This window comes from Gossypium hirsutum, chromosome D13, assembly GCF_007990345.1.
Source record: "Gossypium hirsutum isolate 1008001.06 chromosome D13, Gossypium_hirsutum_v2.1, whole genome shotgun sequence".
NCBI classification, from domain to species: Eukaryota; Viridiplantae; Streptophyta; class Magnoliopsida; order Malvales; family Malvaceae; genus Gossypium; species Gossypium hirsutum.
The window spans coordinates 45335779-45351476 of NC_053449.1; the positions used below are offsets into that span (position 1 = coordinate 45335779).

At 30.5% G+C, this 15698-nt stretch overlaps 1 protein-coding gene and 1 long non-coding RNA gene across 4 annotated transcripts; both read left to right on the forward strand.

The window, feature by feature from the left end:
• Positions 1-3536: 3536 nt before the first annotated feature.
• Positions 3537-8767, forward strand: LOC107919176 (transcription factor MYB8). The gene is made up of 5 exons (XM_041108632.1): positions 3537-3654; positions 3770-3899; positions 3986-4514; positions 8404-8422; positions 8580-8767. The coding sequence occupies exons 1-5, from the start codon at positions 3537-3539 to the stop codon at positions 8765-8767; spliced, it is 984 nt and encodes a 327-aa protein (XP_040964566.1).
• Positions 8768-9703: 936 nt separating this feature from the next.
• Positions 9704-12693, forward strand: LOC107918870 (uncharacterized). Of its 3 annotated transcripts, none has more exons than XR_001690281.2 (5): positions 9704-10322; positions 10559-10693; positions 10827-10878; positions 11519-11619; positions 12474-12693. It is a non-coding gene; the product is annotated as an uncharacterized lncRNA (long non-coding RNA). The 3 variants fall into 3 exon arrangements; XR_001690283.2 differs by having other exon boundaries at positions 9723-10322; positions 10548-10693; XR_001690282.2 differs by lacking the exon at positions 10827-10878 and having other exon boundaries at positions 9724-10322.
• The last annotated feature ends 3005 nt before the right edge of the window (positions 12694-15698 follow it).

The following is a 15698-nucleotide window of genomic DNA, read 5'->3' on the forward strand; positions in this document are numbered from 1 at the left end:
GTTTGTGTTTGGCAAGTTCACAATCATTGCAATGAAAGGTGTTAAAAGCAAGACTTTAAATAAGTAAGAAAACATCAACTTGGGCACCCTAAAAGATGGATGACCTAAATGATGATAAAGAAGACAAATTTTATTTTGGTTTGACATGACAAACTTGGAAAAAATGATATAGATATGGGATTTTCACCTTCAGTTATAGTGCTTTGTTTTTTCAAGAAGTAGAGACCAGCTCTCTAACTAGCATATCCAATCATCTTCTTCATGTATAGTGCCTAAAAAACACAATATGAAGGAAAAAATGTTACACTACAATTTGAATATGTGGTTAATTTATGAATAGAAATAAGGTTTGCAAATAGCTTTGGAACATGGATGATATTTTTTAGTGTAAGGTCATTGTTTATGTAAATATCCCTTTGGCCCAGCTACGATGGTGATGAATCCGTCGACTATTGTGATCTTTTTATGGCTATAGGTCATAGTATAAGAGATAAAATGTTTGGAGGAACAGGTCATATGGTCAGTAGCACCGGAATCAATCACCCACATGGGAGAAGAATTTTTTTTGAAAGACATTAGTACAAGATGAAGAAGAAATACATGAAAACACCAATGAACAAGTACATGTAAAGGTTGGCTTTTCAAACAATCCTAAAAAAGTTTTCAGTTTCTCAATTTCTTCAACATTGAATTTAGAACCAAATTTCTTAGAATATTCTTCACTAGTCGACGAAGTAGTCACCATATGTGCTTGACTTTGATAATTCACACTTTGATTAGGCTTTTCATTGGGCCTTGCATGAAGTTTCTAACATCTTTTCTTGGTGCGGCGATGCTTCTTATAGTATGTGCAAAATAGATAATCTCGATTGAATGGTTTGATTGAGTCCCTTCGAGCAACTAATGAAAGATTGTTTACCCTTTCAATTCTGTGGATTTGGTAACAAGTGCAGAACCATCTCCCTCTTAAGGTTCAAGCATAACACTTCAACATCCCTTTTCAACACGTATAATAGAGATTGTCTCATTTAGAGATGGTAGGTTCAGTTTTCCCAAGATCTTGCACTCTTATAACATCAAATTCAACATTTAATCCTACAAGAAAATCATAAATACAATTTTTTTCCATAAATTGCTTCAAAATTGTTGCATCTTCACTGCAGCAGATTTGGATGCATTGATAATGATCCATATCTTACCACAAGCCTTGTAAGAGACTCGAATATTCAGTGACAGTTCGAGTCCCTTGTTTGGTTGCTGAAATTTGTCTTAATTTCGTAGATTTGTGCAATATCATTAACCTTCGAGTACGTTTGTCAGATAGCTTTCCAAATCTCTTTGGTAGTTTTGAGAAATATACATGTATCAATAATTTCTAGCAGCATTGAGTTCCATAACCATGACATCATCATGAAGTCTTGTTCATCTTACACCATAAATTTTGGATCGTCTTGCGAAGGACTTGTGCCAATTAATGGCTCAATTTTCCTTTTCCCTTTAGAAATGTGCGGACCAATTGTGATCACTTCAAGTAATTCTTCCCATTCGATCGATATGCGACTTGAATGTTCTACAAATCTTTGATTGTAACAGCGGCAATATTTTTTAATGCATAGGCACTCGTGACAAGGTTGGTGATTTCGAAAAAACTTTTGGGTGATTCCAACATGATTGCTTGAATAAAAAATAGATACAAACAAGGAAATATGAGAGAGAAGGCAACAATGATTGAGAGAAACAAAGAAGATGGAGCTCGGTTGGGTATTGCCATAGAAAAAAACTTTAGAGTTTTATTAGGAAGGATTCAGTGGCTCTAATACCATGTGAAAAAGAAAACAATTGCTGTTGCAGCTCTGCTATTGGCTATAGCAACCATGAAAAAGAAAGAAAAATAAATAAGAAAAAGAAAATAAGAGAAAATAAGGGAAAAAACTTATTTTTTTACATTAGATTACATAACATACTTATAATAAAAAACTATACACAAATAAGGGAAGCCAAATAAGGAAAAATATGATATGATTGTATAATATTGTGCTAATTAATCCTAGAATCATGATATAATTATGCAAGATATTAAAATTGTTCACAACGGAAAATAATTTAAATTTATTTTTTTATTTTTAACTTAATAAAATGTTATGTCCACAATTTACATATGATTTAACGAAAAATTATGCCACATAAATCACGGGATTAGTAAAATGTGAACTAAACTAAAATTAAAGTTTAATGTCTACAAATAATCAAATTAAAGTTGATATATAATATTTCAAATTATATCAAAATTCATGTATAATTTTGATATTTATTTTTATTATGTATTAACAATTATAACCTAAAATCTTTTTACCATTTATACCCATGTATTATTAATTGTCTTGTCCTTTCATTTTATTTATCGTGTCATACATTCACTTTTTTCTAATTTAAAATTTTAAATAAATTTATTAATTAAATGTTTGTATCTTATCAAATCTCAATATTTTTTTAACAAATATTACATTAAAATTTTTTAAATTATTTATTAGTTTTATTTTTAATTGATTTGATTTAAAGGTTTTCAATATTTTATTTAATATAGCAAATACTTAACTAAATATATAAAATTATGTAGATATATTTTAGTAATTATAAAAATTTTAAAGATTTATTAAATTTGCAAATATGTTAATAAGTTTCATTATACTCAAATATTATTATAATGTTTTTTCTCTTTTGATTATAATTTATCTCATTATCATTATTACTATTTAATTCAAACCCATATTTAATCATTGATTTTATTTTCACCGCTGAAGTATCTAATTTCATTATGGAGATTATAAAAATAAATATTAATATATAAAAAAATCCTTGAATTCAAATTAATTAATTTCAAATTTTACTGTCTTCTCGATGGTTTGGGTATGAACTTAAAATGTCTGTTACATTCTTCAAACCTTGGTTTCTTGAAAAAGTTCAACTACCCTTTAGAAGATATTATTACCAAGCAGACATAACATTTTAATTAATTATTATAGTGGAAATACTTGGAATTGAATTAGATTCCAATGATTTCCATGTCCTAGGATGTTAGAAGGTACAAATTGTAGACCATGTCAACCTTCATCTTCATATTAATAAAAAATGTTTGATTAATGACAGCCCCCAAAATTAGACTGAGATCAATTAAATATTTAACTTTTACTTAATTTTGGAGCAGTGCATATCAATTCCAACACATACATGCAATATGTTTGTCTTCTACTGATATTGTCTCATATTTTCTGGATATAGAAATGTAAACTTAGCAATCACAGGCTATTATGGTGGAATAAAAAATGACTCATTGAGGTATTTTCCATGGATACTCGTTTACTCTTAGGTAATTCAAACAAAATCAAAATTCTAGGAACCAACGTAATCACTAACCTGCGTCGACTTTGAATTGGATGATTAGAATCTTCGCAACATTATTTACAATCAATATAAATAGATGGAACTGAGAGATTCATTAAGTAGTTGAAGAATTAAGTTATAGAGTAGTGTGCAAGATGGTGAGACAACCATACCTAAAGAAAGGATCATGGAGCCGTGATGAAGATCAGAAGCTGATTGCTTATATTACGAGATATGGGATTTGGAATTGGAATGAAATGCCCAGATTTGCTGGTACGAAGACATCTCTTTTTAACTTCATTAACTTGAATGACCATGAACAAGATTTCATCAAAAACTTAAACTTCGCCTAGATTTAGTGATTATTAATTAAAATTTTGATTTGTAGGGTTGCAAAGATCAGGGAAGAGCTGCAGACTTCGTTGGGTGAATTACTTGAGGCCTAATATAAGGCGTGGAAACTTCAGCAGGGAAGAAGAAGAAACCATAATCCACCTGCAAAAGACGCTAGGAAATAGGTTAGTAGCACAGCCATAAATGTAAGGTTATAGTTGGGCTGATATATATCTCTGATTTGCTCAAAATTTTGATTAATTATAATTAGATGGTCAGCAATAGCAGCAAGGCTCCCACAAAGAACAGACAATGATATAAAGAACTACTGGAACTCTCGCTTGAAGAAAAGAGTAATAGTGGAGAATAACAATTCAGCATCATCACCTACAGAAACCAAATCTAGTGTGGAGGAGAATTCGTCTGATGCTGATTTGGAGAATAACAATTCAGCATCATCACCTACAGAAACCAAGTCTAGTGTGGAGGAGAATTCCTCTGATGCTGATTCCTCAATGATGCTGGGTATTTTTTTTGACTCAGACACTCGTGGAATGCATGATTTCGCAGAAATAGCTGCTGATACCACTTTTTTTCCATCAGGCTCCGACCTAAGTGTGGCTGTTGATGACCACTATAGCATGGCTATGGACAACTATTTAGTTTCATATTGGGAAATACTGAGTTTTTTAGAGCAGCCACAGATGATAGAAGGTTTGGATTGTGAAGCAATATCACAAAATTCTCAGCAGTGGCACAGCCACAATCAACAATACTATGACCCTTTACATGATTTCTGGGTCAACCCATTAATTTAGTAATGAATAAACTAAAGATCCTTATTGTAATTGGGGCTTCGATTTCAGCTGTCAGTGTCAGTTGTGGATCCTCTCTCTATTAATACCGATAGTGAAACGGATAGTCTTTCCTTGTCTTAATTTTGTTGAATGTGAATTTAATAATATACAACATATGTTTGACATTTCGATAACAATATTATTAAATCCGATGATCACGCTTGGTGGATAAAAGCAATCCGATAATAATAATTTAGTAATGATTGGTAATGAAGAACAGTAATTACAAATTTCCACATCAAATGACACATTATATTTAATTTCTACTAATTGAAATAAAAACTCATGTTACACCCAAAACATTATATAAAAGTGATGGAAAGTTTTAACTTCGTATTCTTAAATTGTATTTAGAAAAAAAAAATAAAATAAGTTCACTTGTAAAATAAACTTTTTTTACGGTCCATCTACTAAATAATTACTCATTCTTTATTTGAAGGAATCAACTTGCATTGGTATAAAACCAATATGATTTTACACGATTTTTATAACTTTTCTTTTACATTTGATATTTTATCGATTCAACCTTTACATTTTATATTCAATTTATACAAATTATGCATATCAAGTTTGGAGCAAAGAAAAAAAATTAACAATTTTTCTTATGTAAACAACTTTCAACCATTAAATATATATTAATATAGACAAGGGCAAATTTAGGGGGTGTTGGTAGGCCTTGGTCCCCCTAAATTTTGTAAAAAAGAAAATATTAGACCCTTTTAAGTTTTGAATTTTTTAAATATATTTAGTGTTTTAAAAAAGACAAATTTGTGTTCCCAAGTTTTTAAAAAAAATTTTAATTTGATTTTTTATAGGATTTATAATTTTTTAATGATAAACTCAGTAACATTTTTAATTTAATTTGATAGTTTAATACAACTAGTATTTTAAATATTAATTTGGTAAAATAAAGTTTAATAATTGTAATATCTAAATACATAATAATATCTAAAAATTAATTAGGTAAAAAATAAACTTAAATAATTATAATATTTAACACAAATTGATCATTTAACTTATTTTTTCCTGATCAAGATTATCCCAAATTTAAAAATACCTTATCAAAAGTAGGCTTGACCCGACCATGTATATTTTATTTAAACATCTTGACCCTCTTTATTAACAATTCTCGCTTCGCCCTTGAATATAAACAACATTTTAAATTAATTTAATAAAAATATTGAATAATTTATATGTATGATAAATATAATTATGTTAATAAATTTAATAATTGTATTTTAAATTATCAATAATAAAAAAATCATAAAAATATATAAAATCATAGAGAACTTTCTTAGTTCTATGGAAAATAAGATGGTGACGCAAATGAAGGCAACTTGATTACTTCACGATGGAGGCTTTCATTTTAATAGAATTGAAATTTAGAATTAAAAAGTTATAAACTATACTTGCTATTTGCTTACAACCGCCAATTTCTATTTTCTTTTCTTTCTTATTTAATATTGTAAATACTTTATTTTAGCAACAATAATTTTTAATATCTGTTTCCGCTATTTTAATATCCTCCACAAGAGCAATTTTTGTTCAGAAGAACCATAATTGGAGAATAATTATATTCTCAAACAAAAACAATTGTATTTAAAACAATCGCTAGAATAACTTTTATTTAAAATAATTATTTTTCAAGAAGAACCATTGTTTAGAATAGATTCTATCAAGAGAAGTACAACAATAGAACAACTCATCATAAAATAAGATTGTCCGAGAAGGCATATTCTTTGGAAGATGCTTTGTGAAAGATGTTCCACATGACACTACCTCACCAAAGAAGAAGTGGAAATAACCTTGGAATATGACATTATTCTTAGGTTATTCTCACTCTTGGCATGCTTCAAAAAGTTGGGCTTGTTGGATCTAATATGGAGGTATTTAATCGATTTCCTCTTAACCTTTCCTTGTAATATAAAGTGTTCCCTTTCTTTAAAATTGTTGCAAACTCTTGTTCACTACTCATCATTACCAAAATGCAGTTAAATTTTATCGATAAAACATTAATATCTTTTGTAACCGAAATATCCCTTTCATTACTCCTATCTAATATCTATTATAACTTCTATTTTCTAAATCATTAAATAGGAATTCTTCACAACTTGTGAGGGGACTTTTTTGGCATTTTTCCGACTCTTAAACTCTTTTTAGAGTCTTCTTGGCTTAATCCTTTGCTCATCCTTATCCTCAGCCACAATTAGCCTTATTCTATCTTATTAACTAGCACTTGTTGCTACACTTAACATTACAAGGTTTGCTTAGTCTTCCTCTTTTCCATCTCTAGTACATTTCATTTTACTTGTTTGAAATTTTTTTTCTCCATCAAAGAACCCTCTAAAAATATTATGGAGAATTTTGCTCCACTGCAAACATATGTAATCTTTATTTAAAAGGAATCTTGTAATTTAGTCATAACTATTTATTTTGTCATTGCTTACACAACTACTCAAATGCTTCAATTTTTCTATATCACTCTAGTGGAAAATGTAATAATACATATATTTTGGGGGACAAAATTTAGCTCCCTTTTTTATGACCTTTTTATGTGCTCAAATTATTTTTTGACATGTGTATTAAATTATATGTACATCAACTTTTGATTGCTATTAAACTTATTATCGAATTTTCTTCTTCTTTTCATTAAACCAACAAAAGAAAAGAGTTAAAAGTACGAAGAAGAAAAGAGGATTCATGGTTGAAAAAACTATTCAGCTTGCCACTAATTCAAATTGTTGTCTCACTACACCAAAACAGGCTTTTAGCGGCGTTTTTAGCGGCGTTTGGATAAAAAACGCCGCTAAAAATCAAGCATTAGCGGCGCTTCTAATAAAACGCCACTAAAGATAGAGTATTAGCGGCGCTTTTTAAAAAACGCCACTAAAAATGAGCATTAGTGGCGTTTTCCACAAAGCGCCGCAAAAAACCTAAGTCCAACGACGTCGTTTTCTAAGTTTTTGGGGGCATTAGCGGCGTTTTTTAAAAATCACCGCTAATGCTAAGGGCTTTAGCGGCATTTTTGAAGAAGCGCCGCTAAAGCTCAGGTCTTTAGCGGTATTTTTGAAGAAGCGCCGCTAATGCTCAGGGCTTTAGCGGCGTTTCTGAAAAAGCGCCGCTAATGCTCAGTTCTTTAGCGGCGTTTTTAAAGAAGCGCCGCTAATGCTCTATCTTTAGCGGTGTTTATGAAGAAGCGTCGCTAATGCTCAGGGCTTTAGCGGCGTTTTTTGGAGAAGCGCCACTAATGCTTAGGGATTTAGCGGCGTTTTTTGAAAAAGCGCCGCTAATGCTCAAATTTATCATATTAAATAATTTTTTCAGTTTTTTAAAAGTTTTTTGGGTACATTACTGAGTGTTTTTTCATCTACATATTAAATAATTTTTTATATAATCGTAAAAAGAGATTTATCACTATAGTTTAAGGTTTTTGGTTTAGGGTATATGTGGTTTAGAGTTTAAGGTATAGAGGTTACTATTTTAAGGTTTTTGTAGATTTTTGTTGGTGTGGTTTGGATCCTAGTGTTTCTTGATATTTTGTTGTTGGTGGTTAGAGATTTTTGTTGCTTGATAGAAATGTGTTTAACTCTGGATATTTTCATCATTTCAGGCAAGACTGATTTATTTTTATTATGGTCTAATTATGGTTTTAGTCCCGATCTGTTATCATTTTATTTTAATTTAGTATAATTTGGTTTCTTTAATTTTATAATATTGATGTGAATTTAAAAATAAAATGGTAGATATGTGAATTTATTATTCGTTAAGATTGATTGGAATTTTAGGTGTTCATGTGTAAAAGTTTCATAACTTGTTTGTTCTGTTGTTTCAGAAACTGAATATGACCCATGGTTTTGCTTGGCACTTTTACATTTTAAATTATTTGTAACACCTTTCTATTTTCTTCTTCCTATGGATACCATTACAGCTTGCAGTTGAATGTTTCTTTTAGGTATTCCTGCGTCCAATTCGCCTTCTGTTTGTTGATTGAATTTTTTAAGTTATTAGGTTTGGACATTGGTGCTAGGGAGAAGCAAGGAAATCCTAAAGTTGATGATGGATTCAAGGTTCCAAAAGAAAAAATCACCTGCATTGCGGCATCTGTTGATGTGGATGAGGAGTTTGAATCTTTTGGAGTTGAAGAAACTAGGAGTACTGTTACAACTAGGAGTTTGAATCTTTTGAAATATCTTTAAGATTAAGGAACTATACTAACTACAGTCACAAAACTTATGGAGGACAGTTATAAGGGTTGGGGTTTAAGGGTTAGGGGTTAGGGGTTAGGGGTTTATGGTTTATGTTTTACGATTTAGGGGATAGGGGTTAAGGGTTTAGGGTTTATATTAATTAGTTTTTTTAATTTATATATTAAATAATTTCTTATATAATTGTAAAAGAGATAATATTCATTTTAATATATTAAAATTATGATTATAGTTTAAATTATTTAAGAACTTAATAGATAAATTTTATATATATTAACTGGTTTAGGATTTAAGGTTTACTTGAGATTTGTTAAATGATAAAAAATTATACAATCAATTAATGCTTTTATATTTAAAATATTTAATCTAAACCATTTGATATATTTAAATATTAGATTTAACAAAAAAATTTGATAAATAAATAAAAAAAGTAACAGATTGATATGAATAGGTAACTATCTATTTTGGATAGGACCAAATTATAACAAATAAAAATGAAATACAAAAATTAAAATCATTCCACATCAAACATCTAGCATAATAGTTATATTTTAGTTAAGAAGAAATATATCTAATAAAATGGAGATTAAATCGGAAAATAATAATATAAAATCATGATTAACATTTCAATCTTTAATAGAAATCATAATTAACATTGGATAATTCTAACATAATAATTAATTGCAGCCATTTAATCATTTGTTTTCTTATTAAAATATATGATATTTATTTTGAAAGTAATTGATTTTTTTATAAAAATCCAATTTATAAAAAATAGTAATAATGAATGTTTTAAAAAATCACTTAATTAAAAATTTTTAGTAGACAAAATAAAATATTTTTAGCAAAGTAAAACGGCGTCGTTGAAATATTTTGTGGCGTTTTTAAGAAAAACGCCGCAAAAGATAAGCAATAGCGACTTTTTTAACAAAAACATCGCAAAGTTAATCAAAATCCCGCTCACCCAAAAATTGATTTTTTGTTACTCGCTCATTACCCCCTCTTCTTCTCATCTCTGTCGTGTGCCCTAAATCACCAAATAATAGTTTGTTTTTCTTTAGTTGAAATCCCCCAAATTTCCCATTTCCAACAATACCAGTCAATACACCTACACCAATCACACTTCTTTTTCCTTTTCATTTCATTGCACTGAAACCCTAGATGAGAAGAAATCCTAGATGAGAAGAAATCGGAGGAGGAGGAGTTGAAAGATAAAGAAAACGAATAGGGGAGTAAGGAGGTTTTTGCGCTTTGTTTTCCTTCCTTTGTTTTACATTGCCTTACTAAGATGCCATTGGCTGTTCGCTGAAATAAAGAGATAAAAAAAAAGGTTGAAGAAGGTGAAGAATCTTTGTTTCAGTTTCTTTTTCTGTCTTTGCTTAAAAGAAATCTTTTTTCTTCTTTTTTTGTTGTGTAAATACGCGTAGGCGTAGGAATTTTCTCCTATAATACCAGTCATCCCCTTATCCTACACCGACAATTAGAGTCAAAGTCAAATACAGGTCAATCTATCATGAAATCAGCATCAATTCTCAAGCTACATTTGGTAAATCCCTAACTCTTTTTTATCTTTTTTCCTGGCCTCTTTTGTGATGTTTAACTCTTTAATTTATTATAAACATTCACATTCTAATGGTTTCGGTTATGATTTTTGCCAAAGTAACAGGTATAATCATATTATTGATCTTTTTTAATTATTTTCCTTCTAATAAAGGGTGGTGGCCTGTCGTTCCTTCCAATTTATAGATTTTTTTCTAATGGTTGATTCTAGCTTTCTTTTAGGTTGCAAGCCACATTGGATCACCTGGCAGCAGAACTAGAGTCAGTGTATAAAGCATCAAGGGGAAAAAGATAAATATCATAAGTCATTCTATGGAGGGTCTTCTGGTAAAATGTTTCATGGGCCTTCACAGTGATGTAAGCTATCTATTGCATCTCCTATCTCCTCTTTTTTTCTGCTTTACTGTGCTCTTTATCCTTGTTTTTTCCCACACGAATTCTAGTTTCGTGTTCTATCTCTTTGTGATGCAATGCTTCTTTTCTTGTATAGGTTTTTGAGAAATATGTGAAGAACTAGATTGCGATTGCTGTACCTTTTCGGGGTAAATGGTCTTTATAACTTAAGTATCATGTAAGATGATAGTTTCAGATCATTTGTTGCCCAAAAGGAAGCTGCAAAATAATACAACAATACCTGAATTAAACAAATTCTATTTTAAAGGTCACATAAGACGTATTATAATATTTTCTTCGAATCATACGATGTTGAATTTTTTCCATTGCATTTCTTGATCTACTAAAATCTGAAAATTGGTCAAAATATTGGGTTTATAAGGGAAATTACTGTACAGACTATAGAGTAATGAATCCTAGGATGAGCTTTTTTTTTCTTTTTTTTAACAAAAATTACAAAATATATATTTGTTCAAGCACCCTAGGCATTTCCAAGTGAGGATTATCTCTGATATGTTCCATTAGAAGCTATCTTAAGATTAGTCACGAAAAGTCTAAGACAATCTAGTTCTATCAAACAATGGCATGCAGTTCCCTTGATGTTCATCTTTTTCCTTATATATGTTCCAAGGTGATTTCTTATAAGCAGGTTTTGAAATATATAAGTTTCTCCAATTAATAGTACACTGGAACTGTCAGTTGAATCACTTCAAAAGAACTTCATATGCTCAATAGTTGGTTTTATTGAGTCAAGTTGCTTATTGAGTTGCTATTGAAATGATTCAATAGGTGCACCTGGATATATTGCTTCTACCTTCCTTAATGGAGTGTCATTTGTTGAAGGGTGGGAACAGAACTTTTTCATTTCAAAGTGGAGCATGCATCAATTAGTATGTGATTATGTTCTAATTACTTTTTTCATTTTCAGCATTTCTACTTAGATGCCAACAAGGGCATGGATAGTTTGTTGACATGCCCATTAATTTATGAATGTTTTATTTAATATTTTTATCGTTATTATTATGTAAATTATGAGTAAATATTTGATGCCACAATTTTTGTCATGTTTTTGTGATGCAATATGGTTTGAGTTCCATTTTATGAAAGACATGAAAAACAAAATATTAGATACTGTTAAAATTAGTTCTATTTTACATTGGCCTTTTTAAGAACTTGGGAAACATCAATGACCTTTCTTCTAAGGACCATCCAGGATATTATGTGATAAGCAGCATCGAATGTTGTTAATTGATATGTTTAAGTGCTGCAAATTTAAGTGTTTAAATGCTGTAAATTGAAGTGTTTAAGTGCTGCAAATTGAAGTGTTTAAGTGCAGCAAATTGAAGTGCTTAGTTGCTGGAAATTGAGATGTTTTATCACTGTGATTGAGGTGTATAAATGTTGTTAATTGATATGTTTAAGTGCTGCAAATTTAAGTGTTTAAATGCTGCAAATTGAAGTGTTTAAGTGCTGCAAATTGAAGTGCTTAGTTGCTGGAAATTGAGATGTTTTATCGTTGTAACTGAGATGTATAAATGTTGTTAATTGATATGTTTAAGTGCTGCAAATTTAAGTGTTTAAATGCTGTAAATTGAAGTGTTTAAGTGCTGCAAATTGAAGTGTTTAGTTGCTGAAAATTGAGATGTTAAAGTGCTGCAATTGAAGTGTTTAAATTTAACTTGTTTTAGTTTATGTGCTATGTGTTTTAAAATTTAACTTGTTTTAGTTCCTTACATTCTTATAGGATTCACACTCAAGGAGCAAGAAACATCTCCGCAACTCATTGGGATCGAGCAGTCAAAATTCAGAATCAAGTGACACACAAGAGCTAGATTTGGAGCTTAAACTGTCACTATAATCAGTAATTTTTTTGCTACTTTAAATGCATGCTCATGGAACTACATTTTATGCTTTCCTAGAATTGTAAGTTCAAATAAGTTGATATGAACTAGTTTCAATTTTTTTTTAAAAATTTCAAAGGAATGTTATGTAATCAAAGGTAATTTGACTTGCTGCATAAGATATAGTGAAAAACATTTATCTTCTTGTTCATGAATTTCCATTTTAATACGTCTTCAAATTAAATTATACATTTTTTAATTGGTGGAATCTCACATTTGCTGTTGCTGCAATCTCTAATTGAAGAATGGAACAGTTCTAAAGGATTTGCTTAAGCAAGTAAAGGGATTGGCATTTTTATAATAATTTAGGATAGGAATAGAGCAAATCCAAAGAATGGAGTGGCGTTTTTATAATTTTTTTTAATTTTCGTGACCTTTAGTGGCGTTTTTGGGGAAAGCGCCGCTAAAGGTCCTGGTCTTTGCGGGGTTTGTGGGAAAAATGCCGCTAAAGGTCCTAATCTTTAGCGGCGTTTATGGGAAAAGCGACGCTAAAGGTCCTGATCTTTAGCGGCATTTGTGGGTAAAGCGCCACTAAAGGTTCTGGTCTTTAGCGGCATTTGTGGGTAAAGTACCGCTAAAGGTCCTGGTCTTTAGCGGCGTTTGTGGGTAAAGCGCCACTAAAGGTCCTGGTCTTTAGCGGCGTTTGTGGGAAAAGCGCCGCTAAAGTTAGCGACGCGATCTTTAGCGGCACTTTTTCCAGCGCTTATCAAAGCGCCAGAAATACTTTTAGGGACGCTAAAAGCGCCGCTAAATGCCTAAAAAAGCGCCGCTAAAAGCCTGTTTTGGTGTAGTGTCTCGACATGTATTCAGACAGGAGTTTGAACAAAAATCTAAACATAAATGAAAACAGAGAAAGTAAAGAGAGATTTGCACGCACTTGTTTGTTAACGCAGTTTGAAAATAATCCCACTCCGTGGCACTTCTCTTAGTAAATGGTTTCGTTTCACAATTGATCTAACTACCTATTGGTTAAAACCCAATCTACCCTTATGAAAGAAGTAATTGCAACTCTAATAGCTAGTCCTGACTTATTACAACAACTCACCAAAAACCTCACTTACAAAGGTTCAATATCTCACAAGGAATGTCTAATAGAGAGTGTGAAAATACAAGAAAATAACAAGAATAACTTCAGCAAATCAGCACAACACTCCTTCAATTAATGCATCTTTACATTCGAACTAGTTGCCTATTTATAGGCTTAATATGACAACTTTAATTGATAAACACAACTTTATCATCATAAAAATCTATATAAATAATCTTCAATCTTTTTCCAATATAAAAGAGGGTTAATCCCCATAAAATATGCACATAAATCTATACGCTAGGATAAGGATAAAAATAAGCACAAGCCTTATCCACAAAGTTTAAGTCAATCATAACTTCTTTAAAGTATCCATTATTGACCACAACTTTGTGAAAAGGTATAGTGCGTCCTCTAAGCCCATTTACTTATGATATTAACACAAGAAAGAGCCCAAGTAAAAAATGCTAATATATCAAAACACATTGGTTGTCCTAAGGTCCTTGTTGTAACAGGTGTTTAAATAACTATTTAAACAACCTCTATTTAGTCACTTCTTCGAACACCCATCGAAACACCAGAGCTAGACAACCTTGGTTTTATTAATGTTCACTAAAGTTAAAAAGAAATATACCTCCTTTCTTAGATGTCTCAATTACCTCATGTTCGACTAATGGCAAACAACACAACAACATCATATTTAGTTGATATTGAAGTGAAGTTGACCGCTACCAATATGGTCCCAAAATAATAGGGCTTTGATAGGAAATAAGGAAATAAAGAACATAGAGTTATACACAAATTTCTTAGGTTTTTTTAGGTTTTAATGATTGAGTTGATTTATTATCCGAGGATTGATTAATCACCTTATTCTCAACTATGTTCAAGTTTTGGTGTTTTTCTTTCTTAGCTTTCCTGTCTCTTTTGATTATTTTTTATTGATTTTTTATCCAAAGATTCGATGAAAAATCAAGAAGGACCATTTTAATCGATTGCAAGGTTATCGCTAGATAGAAAATCTATAAATATTCAATATCAACTTCGGGATTTGAAGCGTACTTACCACTTCTTGGTAGAGATTTGGAATGTTTCTAATGAAAATTTTGATTCCAGTAGAAAAATGAGTTAACAAAGATTGAATTTGATTCAAGAAAAGCAATAATAATTCAACAACAAAAATATGTAAAATTTGATGTAAAAGAGAGGAAAGAAGAGAAAATATGAGAACAAGTAAGGAGGTGAAAGAAATTCTATTTGCTTTTGGAAAGGAAACAAAATCCTATTTCTATTGGGAAAATTGGATTAAATATCTAGGGTTTGGGAACCTTAGGGCAGCGAGAGCAATTTTCCCAAAATTTTGGGCCTGAAATTTAAAGAAAAATTTAGAAGGAAAATAAAAGGGACAATTTGAACATGGGTATACAAGGGAATACTTATTAAGTTTTCAATCCAAATAATATTTAGTTTAGTATGATTTTTCATCATTGTTCATTTAAAATTAATAGAAAAGAAACTGGGGAGGTGTGGATAAAACCTAGGACCTTAAGGGAGTACACTAACAACTTAACCATCTAGACTAAGTCATTCATTGGTTATTTATTTCATCTAACCCCCTATATTTTTGGGTGTTATAGCTAACCTATTATAGAATATGTTTCATGAGTTTTGTGTAATTAGGTTTTGTTAGGACTTTGAATATTTCCTCTTTGAACTTTCTTTGATAATATCATCTTTTGAACTTTTCTTTGAAACATTACCTGTTTTAGATGATATGCATGAATTGTAATAGGTCGTAAGTAATATTTTTATCATGACTTTAAAATCTATTGGTTGTTACACTTGAATAGGATGAGTAGTTCCAAATGCATGATAAAGGAATACCTAAGCAATTTCTTTGGATCGTTTGAGCCTTTCAAGCCAACCCTTGCATAATTTTTCTTAGTACCTTAATTTCCAGTCTTTTAAGAATTTTTTTCCACGTCTAATGTTATTATCTTAGACTATAAAGCTTTAATTGTGAAATCCCAATCCTTTTGTTTAC